The sequence below is a fragment of the Natator depressus genome, chromosome 3, assembly GCF_965152275.1.
Source record: "Natator depressus isolate rNatDep1 chromosome 3, rNatDep2.hap1, whole genome shotgun sequence".
NCBI lineage: Eukaryota > Metazoa > Chordata > Testudines > Cheloniidae > Natator > Natator depressus.
Window position 1 is genome coordinate 11,442,337 of NC_134236.1, and position 24,763 is coordinate 11,467,099.

General features: G+C 45.3%; 1 protein-coding gene across 2 annotated transcripts in view; it reads right to left on the reverse strand.

Moving 5' to 3' along the window:
* The window catches only part of PINX1 (PIN2 (TERF1) interacting telomerase inhibitor 1), an 84,804-nt gene extending 70,730 nt beyond the window's left edge, over positions 1-14,074 (reverse strand). The window contains exons 1-4 of one of the 2 annotated variants that reach the window (XM_074947424.1): positions 13,803-13,839; positions 7,005-7,114; positions 3,994-4,086; positions 3,154-3,232 (exon numbers count right to left, since the gene is read on the reverse strand). In XM_074947424.1, the coding sequence (XP_074803525.1) occupies positions 3,154-3,232; positions 3,994-4,086; positions 7,005-7,114; positions 13,803-13,824 (304 nt within the window). In that variant the 5' untranslated portion in view covers positions 13,825-13,839. Of the gene's footprint in view, positions 1-3,153; positions 3,233-3,993; positions 4,087-7,004; positions 7,115-13,802; positions 13,840-14,021 lie in introns of those variants that run through there. The other variant, XM_074947425.1, reaches the window with a different exon arrangement.
* Between the last annotated feature and the right edge of the window lie 10,689 nt (positions 14,075-24,763).

Genomic DNA, 24,763 nt, shown 5'->3' on the forward strand with positions numbered 1-24,763 from the left:
TGCAGAGACCACTGCCTATCATGCTGATCAATATCATCTCATTGCTTCCTGGTGCTCCCCCATCTGTCTGTACCCGTCTGTTATCTCATCTTACGCTTAGATTGTAAGCTCTTCACAGCTTTGTGTCCTGTGTTCACACAGCACTTAATAGTGTGGTCCTGGTCCTCGACTAGGGCTCCTACGTGCTACCACAATACAAATAATCATCATCAGTTTCCAAGTTAAGATGTATTTTCTAACTGCTAGGCCTGCAGACTCAGCCTGGTTACCAATAGGCAAGCTGGGTTCCTTCATTCTCATGCACCCTCACCTGTAATCAAGGATCTGCAGACAAAATTAGATCCTCAGTGAACCTGTGCAAACCCATTACCCTCCATGGACTAGAACAGGTGGCACTGTCTGGAACTCAGAATGACTGAGCTGGAGTTAAACCATCAACCTAGGGGGGAAAAAGCTAATAGCCCATGATCACTCCGATCCATCCAGTCCCTACTGCATTTAAACTGAAAATCTGTAACGAGGGGAACTGGTTACTCCTACATCTAGTAAATCTGAGGTTAGAAAGAATTTGCTGCAGACAGAGTTGAAAGCCCTCAAAGACACGTTTCGTGTGGAAACTGAGCATCATAATACTAGCATCCCAACCAAGGATCAGGCACTTGTGATTCCACTGCTGTCTAATCCAGAGGGAACATAAAACAGTAAGAATTCTCAGTGGAGCGTCAATCGCAATCTCACACTTCCAGCAAGAGTGACACCAGCACCCTCTTGTGGCTGTAAGGTGGAACTTCAGTATCCAACATCAGAAATTTTATCTATGGAGCTTTCACTGGACAGATGCATCATCATCTCCACTACTGAGGTTCAGTATTTGGGCTGGGCGGATGCTGCAGAAATATTCACCCCAATTTTAAAAACAATTTGCTTTGGCTGTATTTATGTCCATATCCTATTCACTTTTTGTGACTACTGAGCAATGAAATGGGTGCTCAGATACCATGGGGGTGAGCCAAGTATAAATATCTTTCGAGATCAAGGGTCTTCAAAACTTAATACAGCATAGGACTTTGGAGAGGTCACAATGGTCTACCTACGGGATACAGCACAGGACTGGGAACCAGGACAGCTTCCTTCAATGAATCTGGCTCTGCCACTGACTCACTGTGTGTCCTTGGACAAGTCATTTAAGCCTCTCTGCTCCTCAGTTTCCATATGTGTAAAAATGGGGTTAGTGACATTTGCCCACCTCTGAAAGCACGTAATGGATGGAATCAACTTACAAAGACCATCAGGGTCTTCCCACGAGTTACAGCTAACTGATCTTCCTTTAGCTCAGCAGGATTTTAGGATCAGATTTTTAATTGTATTTAGTTTCCTGAAAATGCAGATAGGTGCCCAGTGGGATCTTCAAAGGCACCTAAATCCAATGGGAGTTAGGAACTAGGCACTTTGAAAATGACCAGGGCACCTCTCTAGATCTTTAGACACCTACTTACACCTCTACGCCGATATAACCCAGGGTTGTGAGTTCAGTTCAATCCTAAGGGGGCCATTTAGGGACCTGGGGCAAAAATTGGGGATTGGTCCTGCTTTGAGCAGGCGGTTGGACTAGATGATCTCCTGAGGTCCCTTCCAACCCTGATATTCTAGGATTCTATAACGCTGTCCTCGGGAGCCAAAAAAATCTTACCGTGTTATAGGTGAAACCGTGTTATATCAAACTTGCTTTGATCCACTGGAACGTGCAGCCCCGCCCACCCGGAGCGCTGCTTTACCGTGTTATATCTGAATTTGTGTTATATCGGCTCCCGTTACATCGGGGTAGAGGTGTACCTTTAAAAATCTGTCCCTTAAAGCTTGAGGACCAGGATTTCAGCTGCAGCCCTGTAGGTGTGCGGCTTATTAAGGGGAGGTTGTAGTTTCTCCACCGTAAAAACTGATTTTAATCTTCCTCGTAATTCCAAAAATAACTCCACACTCTTGCTGTCATTTTTAGGATTAACTCATTAGCAACTACAGTTTGCTCTGAATATTTTGAATAAACTCACTAAGGCCAACATACTGCCACTGATAATTTGTGGCCAGATGCTGCACCCAGGCAGAACCCCACTGACTCTAATGGGGCTCCACCAGGGAACTAACGGTTGCAGACCTGCAGCCCAAGGGCCTGTCGGCACATAAAAATTGACCCAGTTTAAGTAAAGGCATGATGTTAGATCAAGTTAGTTAAACTTATGCAGCACTATGTGGATGCTTGCACGGTTTTAAACCTCACTTATATCAGTTTAGTTTGTTCCTATTATTTAAACCAGCATGTGCATAGACCAGGCGCAAGTACTTTCTGAGACTGAGAGATTTAGCTCTTTTGGAAATTTTTGACAAGTTTCCTGCTTCTGCATGTCCTGCCCTTTTGCCCAACTAAATCACAGTATTTAAAGAGGAGGTAGGTTTTGACCCCAGCTCATGCAAACAGCAGTTTCTCAAGGGCAGGAAAAGTGAAGCGCTGAAGAAACTGCCAACAGGTAAAAACCCAGACACAATTATTCACCAATGAGGCTGAGGAGGTAAAATGTGGCAATGGAGAATGTTTCAGAGTAGCAGCCGTGTTAGTCTGTATCCGCAAAAAGAACAGGAGGACTTGTGGCACCTTAGAGACTAACCAATTTATTTGAGCATAAGCTTTCGATGAAGTGAGCTGTAGCTCACGAAAGCTTATGCTCAAATAAATTGGTTAGTCTCTAAGGTGCCACAAGTCCTCCTGTTCTTTTTTGGAGAATGTTTGTGTCACACGCCTTTGAACTGCCCCAGGCTGTTTTTCAGTGGACAGCTGCTGCTTCTGCATATCTCACCAGATAAAGGGAACACACCCGTCTGCCTTTTCTTTTGAAGAGCCCTAACAAGGGCCTGATTCAAAGCCCATTACAATCTATGGAATTTAAATGTAATTCATACACATCCTCATCAAACTTAACATCTTGGTTCTGCGTGGCAGTAAGCCCCCTGTTCCCATTCATTTTAATGAGTTGAAGGGGGATGAGCATCATGCAAGAAGTATTACCAGCCCACAGGACTGGGCCTTAATTTGCCTTTTAAGAAATGAAAAATAAAGGAAATTCTCAGTGAATCTTCCAATATAGCGAAGTAGTAACATACCTGATTCACCTTGCCCATGGCAATTATTCAGTTCAGCCAGAAGTTGGTTGAAGTCATCTTGATGAGCAATCCAGTTGTCCTGTAAATAGCACCCAAGCAAATAAGAGGCAAAAGCTCCTATCAAAAGGTCTATCAGATTCTCACTGTACATCCTCTGGTTCTACACACCAAAGAGTAACTAGCAATCCCTAAAGTTTCATGGGTAGAAACACTAACTACAGCTTGTTAAGTTCGCTCCAAGTGCCTACGAGTTGCGTTTGAAAGTCTTCAAACAATACTGAGTTGTTGTTGGCTCTGTCATGCCCCAGTCTGGGCAAGTTGTTTTCAGCTACAGGCAGGAAATGCTAACATAATTTTCCTGCAGCACAAAAGATGAGAACACACAAAGTCAGTTCAGATGTTGACTCAGACAGCGCCTTTAGGGCTCGATCCCACATTCTGTGTAAACCCATGACTGCCAACGGGAAATAGGGACTGTTCCAGGAATAGGGAGCAGAATGACAGGAAGGCATGAAACCAGGTCTAGTAAATGGAGACAAAGGGATATCTACCAGTAAACAAACATTTCAGTTGTCTGTGGGAAGTGGCATCTCTGAGCCGCCTACTCCCCATTATTCACCACAGCCTCCCCACTCAAACATCCTCCCAAAAAACCCCAACAGGACACAACTGTACCAATACTGCATTTAAGCTGGTTTCTCTCTTCTGTGAGATGTTCATCATTATCCTGACACCATACAAACTTGATGATAGATTTCACTCACTTCCCATTACATAAAGGGGCTATCAACAATCAACACATTCTTACCTGTGTTGGCAGTAACGCTGACTAGTACTTACCTCATAATTTATGGCTGCTCCTAAACCAAGTGTGTTGTTTTTCACTTGAACCTTGATGTGCTCTGTGCTCCCTTGTTCCTGAACCCCAAGACCCTAATGGGAACATAAGGCAAACTGTAAGCGTTTTTCAGGAGTGACATTAAAGATAAATATAGGTATCATACAGAAAGTCCATTTATTTTTGAAATACAAACAAGACAACTTATATTATTATTTATTTTCTTGTCTACAATTTAAATTCAGTCAAATGCTATAAGCAACACAGAGAATGTGTGTATTTTTAACTTACTGTTTATGTGCCCCTCAAAACACCAAAGCAGTAATATCACTGAAAAGGAGTACTTGTGGCACCTTAGAGACTAACCAATTTATTTGAGCATAAGCTTTCGTGAGCTACAGCTCACTTCATCGAAAGCTTATGCTCAAATAAATTGGTTAGTCTCTAAGGTGCCACAAGTACTCCTTTTCTTTTTGTGAATACAGACTAACACGGCTGCTACTCTGAAACAAATAATATCACTGAGTTGTTCATGATTAATCCGGACAGCACCTTACATTTCTAGGTGATCCTGCAGTGCTTTACAACTTTGAACACAGAAAGAGAGAGCACACATTGGGAATGCTTCTCTCACCACGGAAATGCATCCACCTCAGGGGTGGAAGATGTAATTGTTGTACTTAAACAACTGCCAGCAGGAAAAGAAGAATAACACACCCAACTGAACTTGCGGAGAGAGGTTAGATTGAGGCAAATAAAAATGTAATTGACCCAAACTGGAACTCAGCAGGACCCATTTTCTTTGCTTGTTCATGAAGAGTGTTGGGGCAAGTCTGGACTTCAGATCTTGGCTTTGTCCCTACTACAAACTAACAGTATTTAAATTCAGTAAGGAAATATGTTTGGGGCCCAATATGTATTTTTCTTGCCCAGGTGGCAGGAAAACCAAACATGCTAAGCCCATGCTAGGTTACCATGTTTTAGCCAAGGTACCTATCAAAGACAAGACCTCATTCTCTACCCTATTTATTTTTTCCTAGCCACACAAATAAGAAGAAGTCACATAAGAACACTGGTGGGCCGCATCACAGTATTTGGGAGTAGTGTAGATGAGGCCTATGGTTGAAAACCTGTTTTATGCAGCAATAACCCATATTTAAACATGACTGTTGCTAGCATGGGCCCAGCAGACAGTGAATTTTGTTTTAAAAATGTTGCTAGCCAGATTCCTCTCACTATCACGTACCAGGTCTATTGCCCCATCTATTGGGACTGTGTTGTAACAGATCCTCCTGACTTCAGCTGTAATTCCAGTGTAGGCAGGGCCTATAGCATGGTTTTAGGACACTTAGGAAAAAATCTCTGTCCACTTTAGTTAAGGCAACAGTTGTGTTTGGTTGTTGCCAGCATGATTTTATCCAGTGTGAGCAGAATGTTTGACAGCATCCTTTCAATCTCAGTTTTAAAATCCCATGGCTTTCATATTTATTTTCACAGTACATTAAAAGCACTAATAAATGTGTATTTGTGCTTACAAATCAAGAAGTTAATCAATCACAGCTAGAAAACCTATCAAAGCCAATGGACTCATCGATGTCCCTGGGTTTGGGATCAGGCCTTACCCTTCGCTGTTTGTATGTGAAATTCTGCTCCAGCAACTAAATGCAAAATCAGAGCCAGGTAGCTATTTAGGCTACCTTTTCTTTAAGCAACTTTCCCAAGTCAACACAGTTATTGTGAGACACTCAGGAGTACCTCTTCTCTTTCACCATAAGTTCTGGGAGTCTCCTAAACTCAAGAAAGCCACAACTATTATTCTTTATTAAATGGTGGAAGAGAAATACCAGAGATGAGAGATGCCTTTAAAAAACAATGAAGACCATTCTCTTTTGTGTTTAGTCAGGTAACTAGCACCTGGAAATGCTGAAGAGACACAGGCCTCAATTCTGGGCTCTGTGGAGTTTCTATAGAAGCTGAGCCACTCTAAAGAGGCAGCAGAGATGTCTTTATTAGCCAACAGGGAATATATCTGTCATCCTAAGATGACAGGCCTCCACCGACAGCTCTCCACCATAGGAGCATGCTGGGGTGGGAAGAGATGTGGCTTGATGCTACACTCTGGCTATTCTGGGTGGAAGAGCAGATCATAAGGGGCCATTAAAAGTTGCCAAAAGTTAAAGCAGCTCCTGAAGCTGCTCTATCTTACACCCCAGGCAGCTGTCAGAATTTGGGAGGCACATCTGTAGCTCCTGCAGTTCTGAATTGGGGTCACCCATCATCTTATCAAAGAGAGCAGAAAAGGAAAAAAGGAAACAGGACAGCAGGAGAGATCCAGAAGTCAGCAAGAAGGGGGGTAACAGTAAAGTACCTACTAAAAAGGATATAGCCCTATAAACTCTAGGCCAGGGGTCGGCAACCTTTGAGAAGTACTGTGCCAAGTCTTCATTAATTTAAGGTTTCGCGTACCAGTAATAAATTTTACATTTACAGAGCCCCCCGATGGAACCTCAGACTGGCAGCGGGCTGAGTGGTGCCGGCAGCCAGGACCCCAGCTGGCAGGGGCTGACGGACGAAACCCCAGACCGGCAGCGGGCTGAGCAGCTCATCACGCTGCCGGTCTGGGGTTCTGTCTGCTGCCCACACTGCCGGTCTGGGGTCCTGGCTGCCGGCCCCGCTCATCCTGCTGCCGGCCTGGGGTCCCGGCCGCTGGCCCTTACCAGCCGGGGTCCCGGCCGCCGGCCCCGCTCAGCCCGCTGCCGGCCCGGGGTTCCATCCATCCAGGCCGGCACGGGCTGAGCGGGGCCGGCAGCCGGGACCCTGGCTGGCAGGAGAGTGCCACTAAAAATCAGCTTGCGTGCCGCCTTTGGCACGTGTGCCACAGGTTGCCGACCCCTGCTCTAGGCCTAAGAGCTGCCTGTAATTCCTGTATCCAGATCTCTCTCAGTATTTCAAATTCTGGAATAGCTGAGAGTTTGCTTTTCTGCAAGACCACTTACTTCCCTTCAGACCATACCTTTCCTTTGGACCATCCCATTTTTTCCAACATCTTCTGGCCAAATTTGGATTCATCTTTACTCCAGGCGCTGTTTCTAGGATCCACAGACCACTTCTGCTTTTTACGGGCTACAGTAGGGGGGAATAAATTATGCTCTATTTAATATTACAGAAGCTGAAAGTGCAATTAAAAAAAAGTCAAGACATTATTTTCCCTCCAAACAGAATCTATAACAGACTATATATGGTACTTATACAGTCCTAATACCACAGTATCTGAGCATCTCAATCTTCAATGTATTTCTCTTCATAACACTTCTGTGAAGTAGGGAAGTGCTATTAGTCCCATTGTAACAGGGAATTGAAGCACATACAGACTAAGAGACTTGCCCAAGGTCACACAGGAAGTCTATGGCAGAGCAGGGACTCGAATGCAGGTCTCCCAAGTTCTAGGGTGGTGCCCTAATCACTGGACCATCTTTCCTCCCTGAATGTCAGATTATAGTGGATCTAACCACTGCTTTAATAAAAAAAATTAAACATAACCAGTCACAGATGTCTGCTTATTCAAACGAGTACAGAACAAGCACCAATGTGATGAAAGCTCTCAAGGTCTGCACAGAGAATGGCTAATTTATCTGAGAACTCAGATGACATTATTATTTGTATTACAGTTACACCCACTAGAGTCTCAAAATGAGGATCAAGGCTACATTGTGATCAGACACAGTAAGAAAGATCCTCTGCTTTGAAGAGCTTACAATCCTACAAACAATTATGCAGATCCTTAACTTTACTACCGTTAGTAGTTCCACTGAAATCAACGAAGTAAAGTAAAGTTAGCATAACAAAGTTAAACATGTGCACAACTGTTTGCAGGATCAGGGCCTAAACCAGGGGTGGACAAACTACGGCTCGGGGGCTGCATCCGGCCCATCAGACATTTTAATCCAGTCCTCGAGCTCCCGCTGGGGACCAGGGTCTAGGGCTTGCCCCGCTCTGGCGCTCCAGCTGGGGAGCGGGGTCGGGGGCTTGCCCCGCTCCGTGCGGCTCCTGGAAGCAGCGGCATATCCTCCCACCTCCGGGCTCCTACATGTAGGGGCAGCCAAGGGGCTCTGCACACTGCCTCCACAGCCCCCATTGGCAGGAGCGGCGCCTGGAGGCGGGGCAGCGCGCAGAGCTGCCTGGCTGCGCCTCCGTGTAGGAGGCGGAGGCGGGACATGCTGCTGCTGCTTCTGGGAGGTGCTTGAGGTAAGCGCCACCCAGAGCTTGCACCTCTGGCCCCCTCCCACACGCCAACCCCCTGCCCCAGCCCTGATCCCGCTCCTGCCCTCCAAACCCCTTGGTCCCAGTCCGGAGCTCCCTGCTGCACCCTAAACCCCTCATCCCCAGCCCCACCCCAGAGCTCTCACCCCCTCCCATACCCCAACCCCCAATTTTGTGAGCATTCATGGCCCGCCATACAATTGCCATGCCCAGATGTGGCCCTTGGGCCAAAAAGTGTGCCCATCCCTGGCCTAAACAGAAAAAGGAAGTATTACTACCCTCATTTTACATATGGAGGCATAGAGAGATAAATGGCTTGCTCAAGATCATAAAAATTCTGTGGCTGAGCCAGGAATTGAACCCAATTCCCCTGAGTCACAATTCCATGCTTTAACTACAAGACCATCAGTCCTCTAAATGCACCTTTGGAAAATTGGAACAAGATTACAGGAACACAATTTGGTTTCAGCCCCTGTTCTGTTTCTTCTAATAAAAACCTACTCCGACTTCACAAAACATAGTGATGAAAAAAATTACAAAATTGTGTTTAACATTAGCTTTAACGTTCCCCAGCAGCATTAGAAGCACTAGTAACTGCGCTGTACAGAAAAACCACCCTCAAGAAAAGTCCTATTGGATTTAAAAGGAAATTATACCCTGCTGATGGAATACCCCCAAATTCCATCAGATGGTTAAATACCAATAGAAAGGATCTCATTCTCTGGAAAACTGTACAGTTTCCAGAGAGATCTCTATATGACTTTCGGTATGCTTTTTCATAAGTGAAACTGACCAGCCTGTTTTCATTATCCAAGCTGAGTAAAAATTCAAGAAGTGAATAGAGCATACAGGGAGAAAAGTCTAGAGCTCTGTTAGTGTTGATAATCTATAGTCATACCAATAACATAGGGATTGTTTGTGTTTATATATAAACACAGAGTGGTCGGGATGATCAAAAGGGCCTAAAATATGCCAAGTGCCCAAACACTCCCACAAATCTTCAACGGGAACTGGGCACTTAATTTCCTTAGGCTACTTTGAAAATCTCAACCAAAAGGAGTTATGTGGATGCTGGCCAAGATTTACAAAGCTGACCAGTGATTTTGGGCAACCAACTCAACACACCTCAAAGAAAACTGATTTCAAAAAATAATGATCACCAGTCCTCTGAAAAATCAAACTGAGCAACCAAACACTGAATCTCACAACATTTGAAAATCTTGGCCACTGTCCCTTTAAGCCACAGAAGGTTGTACATTTCAAAGTCAACCAGTGCAGCACACGAGGATCAATTCAAGAGGACACAGTCACACACATACGGAAGGTTTCAAGTACACTAATGTCTCCTTTCCAATTCCATGCCTTACATGGTCCCTTTTCCTCTACCCCTTTAGCCTGAAGTCTCTTCTTCATTGCTCTCCTTTCACCTTCCTTAAATCACTATAATCCCACTTGTTCAGCACTTCCTACCAGCTATAACATCTGAAGAACCCTCATTTTCTGTCTATTGTAACTATTACTCAGGATAGTGGCTTAACAAAACCCGAGGAATTAAATTTGATACATCTTACACAGCTGTAAAGCTGCCACATATATCTAAGATGCTTTTCAGTTCATCCTCCCCAGAGACCCCTGGTTACAAGACTTAGTAGAGTAGTTTCTCAAAGTTGAAATTTGTAACACTTTTTCCTTTCCTAGCACCTTCAATTGCAGGATCTCAAATCACTTTACAGACAGGGTATTAATCTTCACATTTCCTTAAGACAGACAGATGTGTTAGTCCTATTTCGCAGATCGGGAAACTCAAGAACAGAGAAGTGAAGTGACTTAGTTAAAATCAACAAGAAATGTGCGGCAGAGCCAGAACTCAAACCTCTGTGCTGCAGCCATCCCTTCTCCTCCAAATGAGATTTGGAAAGAACAATTCTCTTTGTTAGAGATGTCTGTTCACTGTAATCTTTCCAAAATGAAGAAGTAAACTACCTATCATCCTGCAAGCTAAAAGTGATTCAGTTCCAACACTAGCACTCCGCTGTACCAAACTGCCCCTGGAGAATTACATTATAGAGGTACTACTGATATCCTGGGTAAGCAGCACCATCCAGTGGAGAAAAACTTCATTCACTCAGACACCTTTTGCTATTCCACTAACTCCAGCTCCATGCTGTTTGCAATGGATCAGTTCCTGCACACTTTTTGCCCAACTGCAGCCCTGGATGTGAAGCTGAACTAGAAGTTCTGAAACTGTGGTCCATGGAGCACTCAATAATTACGGGCAGAGAGCTGGTTGGTGATGTGCTACTGGCTCTTCTCCTTGTCTCCAGCTGCTAAACTGCACTAGGAGATGGCTAAAAATCATCTACAGATGTTCTAGGCATCCTTTCCTTGCCCTCCCATCTATAGTCTCTTGTTTTAGATTATTCTTTTTGAATTACCGTAATACCTAGGAGCTCCAATCATGGACCAGACCCTGTTGTGCTAGGTGCTGTACAAGCCAAAACAGTCCCTGCCACAAAGAGCTTACAATCTAAGTAGACAGGAGACAACAGATGGCTACAGACTGACAGGGCAGTACAAGGAAACAACATGACAATATTGTACCGTATGATAGGCGGTATACTCTGCACATCAGCACCCTGACCATTGTCAAATTTTTTTTTACGCATCATGGTACAGGAGAGTTTTGAAAAAGGAGAACGAGGTGGCTTTTCAATTATTATGGGAAGCATCTGCCGAGTGTAAGGGGCATCCTGTGAGAAAGCAAAAGATCTTAGTTTGAAAATGTAATAAGCGGGTGAGGGAGGCCAGCATCATGAGCTGACAGGATGCAAGAGCTGACATCTTGATATGAGATATGACAGGTAGGAGGAGGGGGAGCCAGTGGAGGGATGCAAAGAGAGGTGTGCCATGCTTAAAACAACAGGCTAGGAAAATGATCTTTACAGCAGCATTTTGAATAGATAAAAGCATGGCAAGATTGCTTTTGTCAAGTCCAGAGAGAAGGATGTTGCAGTAATTGAGAACCAAGAGAATGAGAGCTTGGAGAAGAGTTTTAGCTATGTGCATGGATAAGAAATAGTTCTCCTCCTCCCTTTTGGACTAAATATTGATAATACAGTGATTGAACTTGTCCAGAACTGCACACACAAAAATGCATGTGCATAATCTGCCTTCACAATTACCACAAGCTAGTCACACATACAGAGTTCTGGCAAACCCTACGTAATTAGATTTATTCTTTAAAGAAGTATTTCAGTGCTTCCCTGCACATGCAAGGATAAACGTTAACACAGCACTAAATTTTTAATTATTGTACATTGGATACTGCACAATTCTGAATAACCACGCTGATGGGGACTTACATGTAATTGTGCTCTCTGTGTATAGCTTTATTCAAATCAACTCAGAGCTATGTCTCTCAAATTAAAAAAAAAAAATCTTAAGTTTCATTACATATTCTGGCCCCAGTCCTGCAGAAACATATTATTTATATTTGACATTAAAAGAAAAAAAGAATTCAAAAGCTTCGAGTGTCCCAATAAATAATTAAACTTTCAATAACCATCTAAGGGCATTAAAAACTATTTTATATATTCTGTTGACCAATACATGCTGGCTAGTCTCTTGAATATATTTCATAACCAACTGAAGCGTGGTCAAGCAAATGGCTATACAATTTATTAACAGTTTCTTACAGTATCCTCATCAACTTAGTATCTAAGCACTTCTGAATGGCACATTATGCAATGTGACTAACATCTGTCATGTGTTTGTTCTTTCATCCTCTCCCCAGGGGATGAGAGTATACAATGAAATGTTTAGTTTTAGGTGTTAAATATTTCTGATACACACACTGCTATATATGTTAGAGAAGGGAGATTCAGGGAAATACATTTTGCACTTTGAATCATAGAAGATCAGGGTTGGCAGAGACATTAGGAGGTCATCTAGTCCAATCCCCTGCTCAAAGCAGGGCCAACCCCAACTAAATCATCCCAGCCAGGCTTTGTCAAGCTGGGCCTTAAAAACCTCTAAGATGGAGATTCCACCACCTCCCTAGGTAACCCATTCCAGTGCTTCACCATCCTCCTAGCGAAATGATTTTTCCTAATATCCAACCTAGACCTCCCCCACTGCAGCTTTAGACCATTGCTCCTTGGAAGAGGAAGGTAGAAAGGACTGTGATGATCCTTTGTTCCTGGGGGAGTTCATTCCAGTCTTGGACCAGCCCTCAAGAAAGTTCTGTCTCCTGCAGAGATGAGCCTCTCTCTTAGGCGATGTCTACACTACACAGCTTTTAGTGACATGTCTGTATCGCCACATGCTGCTAAAAGTCATGCTGCTAAAAGTCATGCAGTATAGACGCTGTTTGTCGGCTCTCCTGCCAACAAAAGACTTCTACCTCCAATGACTGACGTTTGTATCGTCAGCAGGACTGGCACTTGTTGCGGCAAAACTTTTGGTTTTTTTCGGGGGGGGGGGGGGGGGAGCGGGGAATACCTCTGAAAGACACATATAGACATAGCCCTTGAGATTTCCATTGCAGCAGAAGACCAAAGTTGCTGATCACAGTCTTCATCTTGGAACTTTGGTTGATCTTCTCCGTATCCTGGGCCCATGCCCTGGAGTGCTTTGAAGATAAGTACTGAGACCTTGAATTTGATTCCATCACCCAGCGGCATTAAATAATCAATTTGTGGTAACAGTTTACCTCACACTCAATTAAAAAAAGCCTCTCACACAAGAACGTACGCCCTCCTTATGCAAAAGTGCTATAATACTAATGTTTAACATTAAGCACAAATCTTGTTGAGTTCAGCAGGGTTATTTCAAGTATGTTCTTGTCTTTATACATATGTATAAATCTTCATACAGTCAGGGTATTCTCTCACTTAGATACTATGAAGTTTTGTTCCAACTACAGAAAATCCCTCTTGCCATCACTGGGGATAAGGCAGCGTTCATTTCCTGTCCTAAATTGCTGTGAACAGTTAAACGGTTGCCACCCTTCCTCGCCAGAGACAGCTGCGTTTCACCACTGCGTCCATGTGCGTGCTCACACCATAGTGCAGTGTCGGAGTATGCACCACAGGCCATGATGAGAAGTGTTTTCCCCTCTGACAAGTGGCTCTTTTAGTGGGGGCAGTAGGGGGGGAGAGAAGGGACGCTGGTGTGGGAAACAACCCCATGGGGGCCCAACAACACAGCTTGGGGCCCCACCCAGCGCCCCTGCCCACAGAGGGGCTGGGGCCCAGTGCCCACCCTGCCCAAAGGCCCACAGAGGGGCCCAGCAGGCAGGACCCCCATAGGGGCCCCACGAGGTCCAGGCACCTCCCCACTCGCTCCCCCAATGCCTGGACCTAGGCAGGTTCCTTCCTCCCTCCCTCACCCACCCACCGCTTTGGTAGCGCCCAGGGGCCCCTCCCAGCCTCCCCACCGCTGCGCCAGGCCCCCCGAGCGCCCTGGGCGGGGCAAGGAGCCAGGGTTCCAGAGGAGACATAACGCAGCCTAGAGGGGCGCCCCCACCCCCCGAATAGTGGTATCTCCCTACCCCTCAGAATAGCTCCTTCCATCGAGTCCACCCTTTCATCAGGGACACGCTCCCCTTCCCCCAACATCCCTGGTGGTGTCTTCCACCTCCTCATCGGTTTTGGTTTCTCCCCACACCCCTCCTGCGTAGACCGTGGTAGCTCCCCTTCCCAGACACATAATGGTTTCTCCCTTCACCCGACTTGCCGGCTCTAACCCCCTCTGCAGCCCCGCTACTCACGCTCCGCCAGCATCGCCATCTTTGGGGCCTTGTAAGCTACCGGCGCGCAGAACCCCACGTTCACCGGCCGGCGCCGCCATCTTGGGAGAATGGGGCCATCTTTCCCTTGGGCGCAGAATAGGGCGCCCGAAGATGTGCCTGACTTAAAAGGGAAGGCGAGTCAAAACAAGGCGCTTTTCCAAGGGGGAAGCGGGGCGTGTTAGGGACGTAGGAGAAACCCAATGCGATTAAAACGCTCACCCACCCCCAGTTCTGCGTGGAAGCTACACGGGCAACTGCCGGGCAGCCCTGGCGCTGTGAATGGGGCTGCCCAGGTGGGGCTGTCAAATGGATCCTGCCTGGATCCGGGGGGCTTCTGGGGGGGCTACCCCGCCCTCACACCCACAGCGCCTCACGCAGACGAGGGAGGAGCCCACTGGGCCCAGTGCCGTGTGGGGCGCGTGGCAGGCCGCCGTGATGCACGCTCGCCCGGCCCCGTGACTCGCTGTCCTCAGGCCACCTCTGCTGGTTGCTAGGTGTCAAGGTTCCTTCCCCACTCCGAACTCTAGGGTACAGATGTGGGGACCTGCATGAAAAAAAACCCCTAAGCTTATTTGTACCAGCTTAGGTTAAAACTTCCCCAAGGTACAAACTAGTTTCCTTTTTCCCTTGGACTTTATTGCTGCCACCACCAAGCGTCTAACAGATATATAACCAGGAAAGAGCCTGCTTGGAAACATCTTTCCCCGGAAAATCCTCCCCAAACCCTACATCCCCTTTCCTGGGGAAGGCTTGATAGAAATCCTCACCAATTTGCATAGGTAAACACAGACCCAAACCCTTGGATCTTAAGAACAATGAAAAAGCAATCAGGTTCTTAAAAGAAGAATTTTAATTGAAGAAAAAGTAAAAGAATCACCTCTGTAAAATCAGGATGGTAAATACCTTACAGGGTAATCAGATTCAAAACATAGAGAATCCCTCTAGGCAAAACCTTAAGTTACAAAAAGACACAAAAACAGGAATATACATTCCGTTCAGCACAGCTATTTTATCAGCCATTTAAACAAAACAGAATCTAACGCATATCTAGCTAGATTACTTACTAAGGTCTAAGACTCCATTCCTGTTCTGTTTCCGGCAAAAGTATCACACAGACAGAGAGAACCTTTGTTTCTCCCCCAGCTCCAGCTTTGAAAGTATCTTGTCTCCCCATTGGTTACTTTGGTCAGGTGTCAGCGAGGTTATCCTAGCTTCTTAACCTTTACAGGTGAAAGGGTTTTTCCTCTGGCCAGGAGGGATTTAAAGGTGTTTACCCTTCCCTTTATATTTATGACACTAGGTGATGCTGGAGCCAGGGCCGCTGGCAGAGAATCCGCGCCGCGTGACGTCCGGCACCATCTTCTGTATCCAAGTGCGCTCGCGTGGGGGCGCCCCACAGGGACCTTGCCCCACGCGTGAACGTCCGCCTCCATCAGCGTCCCAGGGCGGCCTGGCAGCGCTACATTAGCACGTTGCACCCCGGTGGGGCTTGACCGCCCTGTGGGGTGGGGCTGGGATCTTCCCACAACGTGGGGCGCATCTTAGAGGAGAGATTTTCTCCTGGACCCATCTCTCGTCCCTGCCCGTTTGCAATCACAGAGCAGCCTTGGGGCAGGGCACAACATAGTCTGGGCTATAAGGGATCATGGGGGAGACCAGTGAGTGATGATGTACAAGGTTAAGAAGACTTAGGCTGTGTCTACACTGCACAGCTTACAGCAAGCCTTGCAGCTATAAGGCGGGGAGTGTCACCACTCTTGGTGGGCAGGAGAGCTCCTGCCAACAAAATAAAACCACCCCAGAAGGGGCGGTGGCTTTGTTGGCGGGAGAGCATCTCCTCCGACAAAGCACTGTCCACACCGGCGCTATTCATCGGTAAAACTTTTGTTGGTCAGGGCCATGTTTTTTCACACCCCGAGCGACAAAAGTTTTACTGACGAAAGTGCAGTGTAGACAGTCCATCTTCTAGGAGCCAATACAGGCTTGTTTTGTAAAATAAATAGGCCCACATCCTCACAGATGTTTAGGTGTCTAACTCTCACTGATTTCAGTGGGAGTTAGATGCCTGAAAACCTCTGAGGATCTGCTTCCTAGTACTTTGTCTAATCTCGTTTTAAAAGTCTTAAGCAATACAGCTTCTATCCCTTCCCCTGTGAGACTGTTCAACAGCCTAGCAGGTAGCACTGCTGGGAAGTCTTCTCTTTCTAAATTTCATCCAATTCATCCTAGCTATTGTCCCCATTACACTCCCTAAATAATTCCTCTGCATTCATGGCACTTAAACCCCTTGTTTCTTTAGAGGACGCCAGAACATGAGTTCTGTTAATGTGCTAAGAATATGCTCCTAAATCTTTATGTGTTTAACCAAAGTGTCTTTTTAATACAGACCAGTTTTCTTTATGTGTTTAACCAAAGTGTCTTTTTAATACAGACAGTTTTTTCACCCTCCTATTCTAATTGTTCATTTCTTACGTGAGCCATTTAACTCCAGTCAAATTTAGTTTTCATTTCTGTATTTGGAGAGGCCTGATATTAATGTCTATTCTCTTTAGAGGGTCAATGTAATATCAGATAAAATCTGTAGGTGGTGGTATTACACAACCCTAAGAAAGAGCTTTAAAATAAAAGGAGTACTTGTGGCACCTTAGAGACTAACAAATTTATTTGAGCATAAGCTTTTGTGGGCTACAGCTCACTTCATCGGATGCATTCAGTGGAAAATACAGTGGGGAGATTTATATACATAGAGAACATGAAACAATGGGTGTTACCATACACACTGAAAGGAGAGTGATCACTTAAGGTGAGCTATTACCATCAGGAGAGTGTGTGTGTGTGGGGGAACGTCTGAGGACCAGGGGCGGGAATAAACGTGGGGAAATAGTTTTACTTTGTGTAATGACCCATCCACTCCCAGTCTCTATTCAAGCCTAAGTTAATTGTATCCAGTTTGCTAATTAATTCCAATTCAGCAGTCTCTCGTTGGAGTCTGTTTTTGAAGGTTTTTTGTTGAAGAATTGCAACTTTTAGGTCTGTAATCAAGTGACCAAAGAGATTGAAGTGTTCTCCAACTGGTTTTTGAATGTTACAATTCTTGACATCTGATTTGTGTAACTTCCTCGCGGCTGGACTTTACAAAAACTAGACAAGCCATTTACAACACACATTTTGTTTCTCTACAAAAGAAAAAGGACACTAAACTATCTAAACTACTACATGCCACAAGGGGCCACAACAGTAGTTCCCTTAACCCACCCAGCAATATTATTAATCTAGCCAACTATACTCTTAGCCCAGCAGAAGAATCTGTCCTATCTCAGAGCCTCTCCTTCTGCCCCTCCACCCCCACGAACATGATACAGTTCTGTGGTGACCTAGAATCCTATTTTTGACGTCTCTGACTCAAGGAATATTTCCAACACACCTCTGAACAACATACTAACCCACAGAGACCTTCCTACCAAGACTACAAAAAGAAGGATTCTGGGTGGACTCCTCCTGAAGGTCGAAACAACAGACTGGACTTCTACATAGAGTGCTTCCGCTGACGTGCACGGGCTGAAATTGTGGAAAAGCAGCATCACTTGCCCCATAAGCTCAGCCGTGCAGAACACAATGCCATCCACAGCCTCAGAAACAACTCTGACATCATAATCAAAAAGGCTGACAAAGGAGGTGCTGTTGTCATCATGAGTAGGTCGGAATATGAACAAGAGGCTGCTAGGCAGCTCTCCAACACCACTTTCTACAAGCCATTACCCTGTGATTCCACTGAGGGTTACTAAAAGAAACTACACCCTTTGCTCAAGAAACTCCCTGAAAAAGCACAAGAACAAATCTGCACAGACACACCCCTGGAATCCCGACCTGGGGTATTCTATCTGCTACCCAAGACCCATAAACCTTGAAATCCTGGACGCCCCATCATCTCAGGCATTGGCACCCTGACAGCAGGATTGTCTGGCTATGTAGACTCCCTCCTCAGGCCCTACGTTACCAGCGCTCCCAGCTATCTTCAAGACACCACTGACTTCCTGAGGAAACTACAATCCACCAGTGATCTTCCTGAAAACACCATCCTGGCCACTATGGATGTAGAAGCCCTCTACACCAACATTCCACACAAAGATGGACTACAAGCCATCAGGAACAGTATCCCCGATAATGTCACGGCAAACCTGGTGGCTGAACTTTGTGACTTTGTCCTCACCCATAACTATTTCACATTTGGGGACAATGTATACCTTCAAATCAGCGGCACTGCTATGGGTACCCACATGGCCCCACAGTATGCCAACATTTTTATGGCTGACTTAGAACAACGCTTCCTCAGCTCTCATCCCCTAATGCCCCTACTCTACTTGCACTACATTGATGACATCTTCATCATCTGGGCCCATGGAAAAGAAGCCCTTGAGGAATTCCACCATGATTTCAACAATTTCCATCCCACCATCAACCTCAGCCTGGACCAGTCCACACAAGAGATCCACTTCCTGGACACTACAGTGCTAATAAACGATGGTCACATAAACACCACCATATACCAAAAACCTACTGACCGCTATTCCTACCTACATGCCTCCAGCTTTTACCCAGACCACACCACACAATCCATTGTCTACAGCCAAGCTCTACGATACAACCGCATTTTCTCCAACCCCTCAGATAGGGACAAACACCTACAAGATCTCTATCAAGCATTCTTACAACTACAGTACCCACCTGCTGAAGTGAAGAAGCAGATTGACAGAGCCAGAAGAGTACCCAGAAGTCACCTACTGCAGGACAGGCCCAACAAAGAAAATAACAGAACGCCACTAGCCATCACCTTCAGCCCCCAACTAAAACCTCTCCAATGCATCATCAAGGATCTACAACCAATCCTGAAGGACGACCCATCACTCTCACAGATTTTGGGAGACAGGCCAGTCCTCGCTTACAGACAGCCCCCCAACCTGAAGCAAATACTCACCAGCAACCACACACCACACAACAGAACCACTAACCCAGGACCCTATCCTTGCAACAAAGCCCGTTGCCAACTGTGTCCACATATCTATTCAGGGGACACCAACATAGGACCTAATCACATCAGCCACACTATCAGAGGCTCGTTCACCTGCACATCTACCAATGTGATATATGCCATCATGTGCCAGCAATGCCCCTCTGCCATGTACATTGGTCAAACTGGACAGTCTCTACGTGAAAGAATAAATGGTCACAAATCAGACATCAAGAAGACCGGGAAGAATTCGTAAGGGAAGCAAAAGTGCATGGGAATCTGGGAGGCAGTGACCATGAGTTGGTCGAGTTCAGGATCCTGACACAGGGAAGAAAGGTAAGCAGCAGGATACGGACCCTGGACTTCAGGAAAGCAGACTTCGACTCCCTCAGGGAACTGATGGGTAGGATCCCCTGGGGGAATAACATGAGGGGGAAAGGAGTCCAGGAGAGCTGGCTGTATTTCAAAGAATCCCTATTGAGGTTACAGGGACAAACCATCCCGATGTGTTGAAAAAATAGTAAATATGGCAGGCGACCAGCTTGGCTTAACAGTGAAATCCTTGCGGATCTTAAACATAAAAAAGAAGCTTACAAGAAGTGGAAGATTGGACAAATGACCAGGGAGGAGTATAAAAATGTTGCTCGGGCATGTAGGAATGAAATCAGGAGGGCCAAATCGCACCTGGAGCTGCAGCTAGCAAGAGATGTTAAGAGTAACAAGAAGGGTTTCTTTGGGTATGTTGGCAACAAGAAGAAAGCCAAGGAAAGTGTGAGCCCCTTACTGAATGAGGGAGGCAACCTAGTGACAGAGGATGTGGAAAAAGTTAATGTACTCAGTGCTTTTTTTGCCTCTGTCTTCACGAACAAAGTCAGCTCCCAGACTGCTGTGCTGGGCAACACAGTATGGGGAGTAGGTGGCCAGCCCTCTGTGGAGAAAGAAGTGGTTAGGGACTATTTAGAAAAGCTGGACGTGCACAAGTCCATGGGGCTCGATGCGTTGCATCCGAGAGTGCTAAAGGAGTTGGCGGCTGTGATTGCAGAGCCATTGGCCATTATCTTTGAAAACTCATGGCGATCGAGGGAAGTCCCGGACGACTGGAAAAAGGCTAATGTAGTGCCCATCTTTAAAAAAGGGAAGAAGGAGGATCCTGGGAACTACAGGCCAGTCAGCCTCACCTCAGTCCCTGGAAAAATCATGGAGCAGGTCCTCAAGGAATCAATCCTGAAGCACTTACACGAGAGGAAAGTGATCAGGAACAGTCAGCATGGATTCACCAAGGGAAGGTCATGCCTGACTAATCTAATCGCCTTCTATGATGAGATTACTGGTTCTGTGGATGAAGGGAAAGCAGTGGATGTATTGTTTCTTGACTTTAGCAAAGCTTTTGACACGGTCTCCCACAGTATTCTTGTCAGCAAGTTAAAGAAGTATGGGCTGGATGAATGCACTATAAGGTGGGTAGAAAGTTGGCTAGATTGTCGGGCTCAACGGGTAGTGATCAATGGCTCCATGTCTAGATGGCAGCCGGTATCAAGTGGAGTGCCCCAAGGGTCGGTCCTGGGGCCGGTTTTGTTCAATATCTTCATAAATGATCTGGAGGATGGTGTGGATTGCACTCTCAGCAAATTTGCGGATGATACTAAACTAGGAGGAGTGGTAGATTAGGTAGCAGGTAGGGATAGGATACAGAGGGACCTAGACAAATTGGAGGAGTGGGCCAAAAGAAATCTGATGAGGTTCAACAAGGATAAGTGCAGGGTCCTGCACTTAGGACGGAAGAATCCAATGCACCGCTACAGACTAGGGACCGAATGGCTAGGCAGCAGTTCTGCCGAAAAGGACCTAGGGGTGACAGTGGACGAGAAGCTGGATATGAGTCAACAGTGTGCCCTTGTTGCCAAGAAGGCCAATAGCATTTTGGGATGTATAAGTAGAGGCACAGCCAGCAGATCTAGGGACGTGATCGTTCCCCTCTATTTGACATTGGTGAGGCCTCATCTGGAGTACTGTGTCCAGTTTTGGGCCCCACACTACAAGAAGGATGTGGAAAAATTGGAGAGAGTCCAGCGAAGGGCAACAAAAATGATTAGGGGTCTGGAACACATGACTTATGAGGAGAGGCTGAGGGAACTGGGATTGTTGAGTCTGCAGAAGAGAAGAATGAGGGGGGATTTGATAGCTGCTTTCAACTACCTGAGAGGTGGTTCCAAAGAGGATGGTTCTAGACTATTCTCAGTGGTAGAAGATGACAGGACAAGGAGTAATGATCTCAAGTTGCAGTGGGGGAGGTTTAGGTCGGATATGAGGAAAAACTTTTTCACTAGGAGGGTGGTGAAACACTGGAATGCGTTATCTAGGGAGGTGGTAGAATCTCCTTCCTTAGAAGTTTTTAAGGTCAGGCTTGACAAAGCCCTGGCTGGGGTGATTTAATTGGGGATTGGTCCTGCTCTGAGCAGGGGGTTGGACTAGATGACCTCCTGAGGTCCCTTCCAACCCTGATATTCTATGATTCTAAGAATTATAACATTCAAAAACTAGTTGGAGAACACTTCAATCTCTTTGGTCACTCGATTACAGACCTAAAAGTTGCAATTCTTCAACAAAAAAACTTCAAAAACAGACTCCAACGAGAGACTGCTGAATTGGAATTAATTTGCAAACTGGATACAATTAACTTAGGCTTGAATAGAGACTGGGAGTGGATGGGTCATTACACAAAGTAAAACTATTTCCCCATGTTTATTCCCCCCCCCCACTGTTCCTCAGACATTCTTGTCAACTGCTGGAAATGGCCCACCTTGATTATCACTACAAAATGTGTCGTCCCCCCCCCCACTCTCCTGCTGGTAATAGCTCACCTTACCTGATCACTCTCCTTACAGTGTGTATGGTAACACCCATTGTTTCATGTTCTCTATGAATATAAATCTCCCCACTGTATTTTCCACTGAATGCATCTGATGAAGTGAGCTGTAGCTCACGAAAGCTTATGCTCAAATAAATTGGTTAGTCTCTAAGGTGCCACAAGTACTCCTTTTCTTTTTGCGAATACAGACTAACACGGCTTCTACTCTGAAACCTGTAAAAAGTTTATAATTTTATAAACATTAATTATAGGCTCAGTTGATATTAGGTTACTGTGGAGCAAAATATTTAAAAAAAAAATGCTGGAAAATTACATCTCCTCCTCTCAACACATACATGCAAGCACACACATACGCACGCACACACATACACAAATGGTTGAGGCATTTTCCTCAAACTTTCAAACAACAAAAATCACCACTGAGCTGAGAACTCTGGAGAGTATCCACTCTGGAGAAAAGAAAAGGAGGACTTGTGGCACCTTAGAGACTAACCAATTTATTTGAGCATGAGCTTTCGTGAGCTACAGCTCACTTCATCGGATGCTCATGCTCAAATAAATTGGTTAGTCTCTAAGGTGCCACAAGTACTCCTTTTCTTTTTGCGAATACAGACTAACACGGCTGTTATTCTGAAACCTGTCACTCTGGAGAAGAGTTCTTCAAAAAGTTGATGACTCACTCAAATAAGGCAGTATAATGAAAGCCCACTTTAACCTCACGCTTGTACCAGGTGACTGATATACTGTATAGCACTTTTCATTCTCAAAGCTCCCTACAATATCCCTGCAAATAAGTTTTATCATCTGCCTTTTACAGGTGAGGAAAATAGGGCAAAGATGCTAAAGAATCACCACAGTAATACAATTAGGACCTCAAGTTCCTGGCTCCCTGGCCTATGATCAGACCTCTAGCCTATGCCGCTTTCTCTCTCTCTCTCTGCAGACTACAATGTGTGACTACACCTCCTGGGATTCCTGTGATCCCCCTCAAACACAGGAGGTAAACTCTTACGGGGATTTAGTGCTGGAAGTTCAAAAATGAAAAGGCCATAGGCTTAGCCAAATTGGAGAGAACCAGAGAGGAAATAGGATCTGAATCCTGGCTAAGTAACAGGGCGTTCATGAGCCAATTCAGTTTCTGTGCTGAGTGATCGCCTCAGGTCAGTCAGAAAGTGCTTATCAAGTAAACTCCGGGAGAGGTGTGATGGAAGCACTAAGGACACAAGTTGCCTCCAGACTTTAAAATGAAAAGACAGGTTTGATTTAGAACAATGATTAGACAGAACAAGAAGATTAAAGGTGAGCTCTGGTATAAAGGAGTGTTAGTACAGCAGCTATGGAAGAGGCATAGAATCAACCACTAGGCATGGAGCAAGATTAACAATATCCGATCTGTGGAGCAAAAATGTCAAACTGAGCTACCCACAGTGAGGAGACAAAAGGCTCCAAAGAACAGCTACGGGGGGCAGACGAGGCAAAGTGATACATTCAAAGCAATGAGAATTTGGTGCATTTGCTGCCAACTAACGACTGAGTAAATGCAATAGGTTACTGAGGACACTAGAGGGAACTTGGGCAAAAAAGACAGCAGAGAAGGTAGGACTAAAACAAGCTAGTATTTGTATTACCTGATTTACCCTTTTGTTTATTTACTCTTTCTCACAATAGAAAAACCAGGGCTCACCCAATGAAATTAAAAGGCAGCAGGTATAATACAAACGTGACAAAATACTTTTTCATACAACATACAATTAACCTATGGAACTCACTGCCATGGGATGCTGTGAAGGCCAAAAGTGTAACCGGATTCAACAAAGAATCAGATAAGTTCATGGAGGAGTGGTCCATCAATGGCTATTAGCCAAGATGATCAGGATGTAACCCCATGCTCAGGGTGACGTTAAATCTCTGACTGCTGGAAGAGGGATGGATCTCTTCAAAATTGCCTTTTTCTGTACGTTCCCCCTGCAGCTCTGGTACTGGCCACGCCCAGAGACAGGATACTGAGATAGATGGACCATTGGTCTGACCTAGTATGGCAGCTCTTATGTTCTTATTAGCACAACAAGCTCTGTACATTGTAAGAACAGTCCCTGCTCTGAAGGGTTTATAATCTAAATAGATAAAGCAGATGAAGGATGTAGAAGAAGTGAGTATCATTATTTTACAGATGGGGAAACCAAGACATGGAGATGTAGTGATTTACCGAAAGCCAGGCAGGAAGCTTCGAGCAGAGCTGGAGCTGAACCCAGATCTCTTAGGTCCAGTCCAGTGTCTTATCCACAGACCACCTTTGTGCTATTTTCTGTTTTATGAATCCTATTTAACCCTCTTAAACACTCACTCACTTCAGTCAAATTAGAAGTGAGAGAATAGTGTTCAATCCAAAGTCACGTACGCAAGCATTTAACAAAACCAAATGTTGCATTTGCACATGCCAGAGTTTTCACAAGAAGCGCTGGCCTGCTCATCCAATCAGGGAACAGAGACAATACCAGATGACCAATACCTCATCAAGCACAACTATTCAACACAAAAAGAATATCACATGCTTGCAAAGAATTGTTCATGATCCATCCTCAGAAACAAACAAGAGTTCATCCCAAAAAAATCAAATCATTTTGAATCCCAAAGGTGTCTGTGGAAATCATGCTCTGTTCCTATATATTCTATGAGGAGGAAAAGGTTTGAAATATGTTGGATAAATTATTCATTACAAATTACTTGCATAGCAGTAGTCAAAATCCAACAGCAATAAACGAGAGATTGTTTATCAAAAAGCAAATGGGTCTGCACATTTGAATGTGCTCAATTACAGTCTGTTTTATTCACCACCCCCCCCAC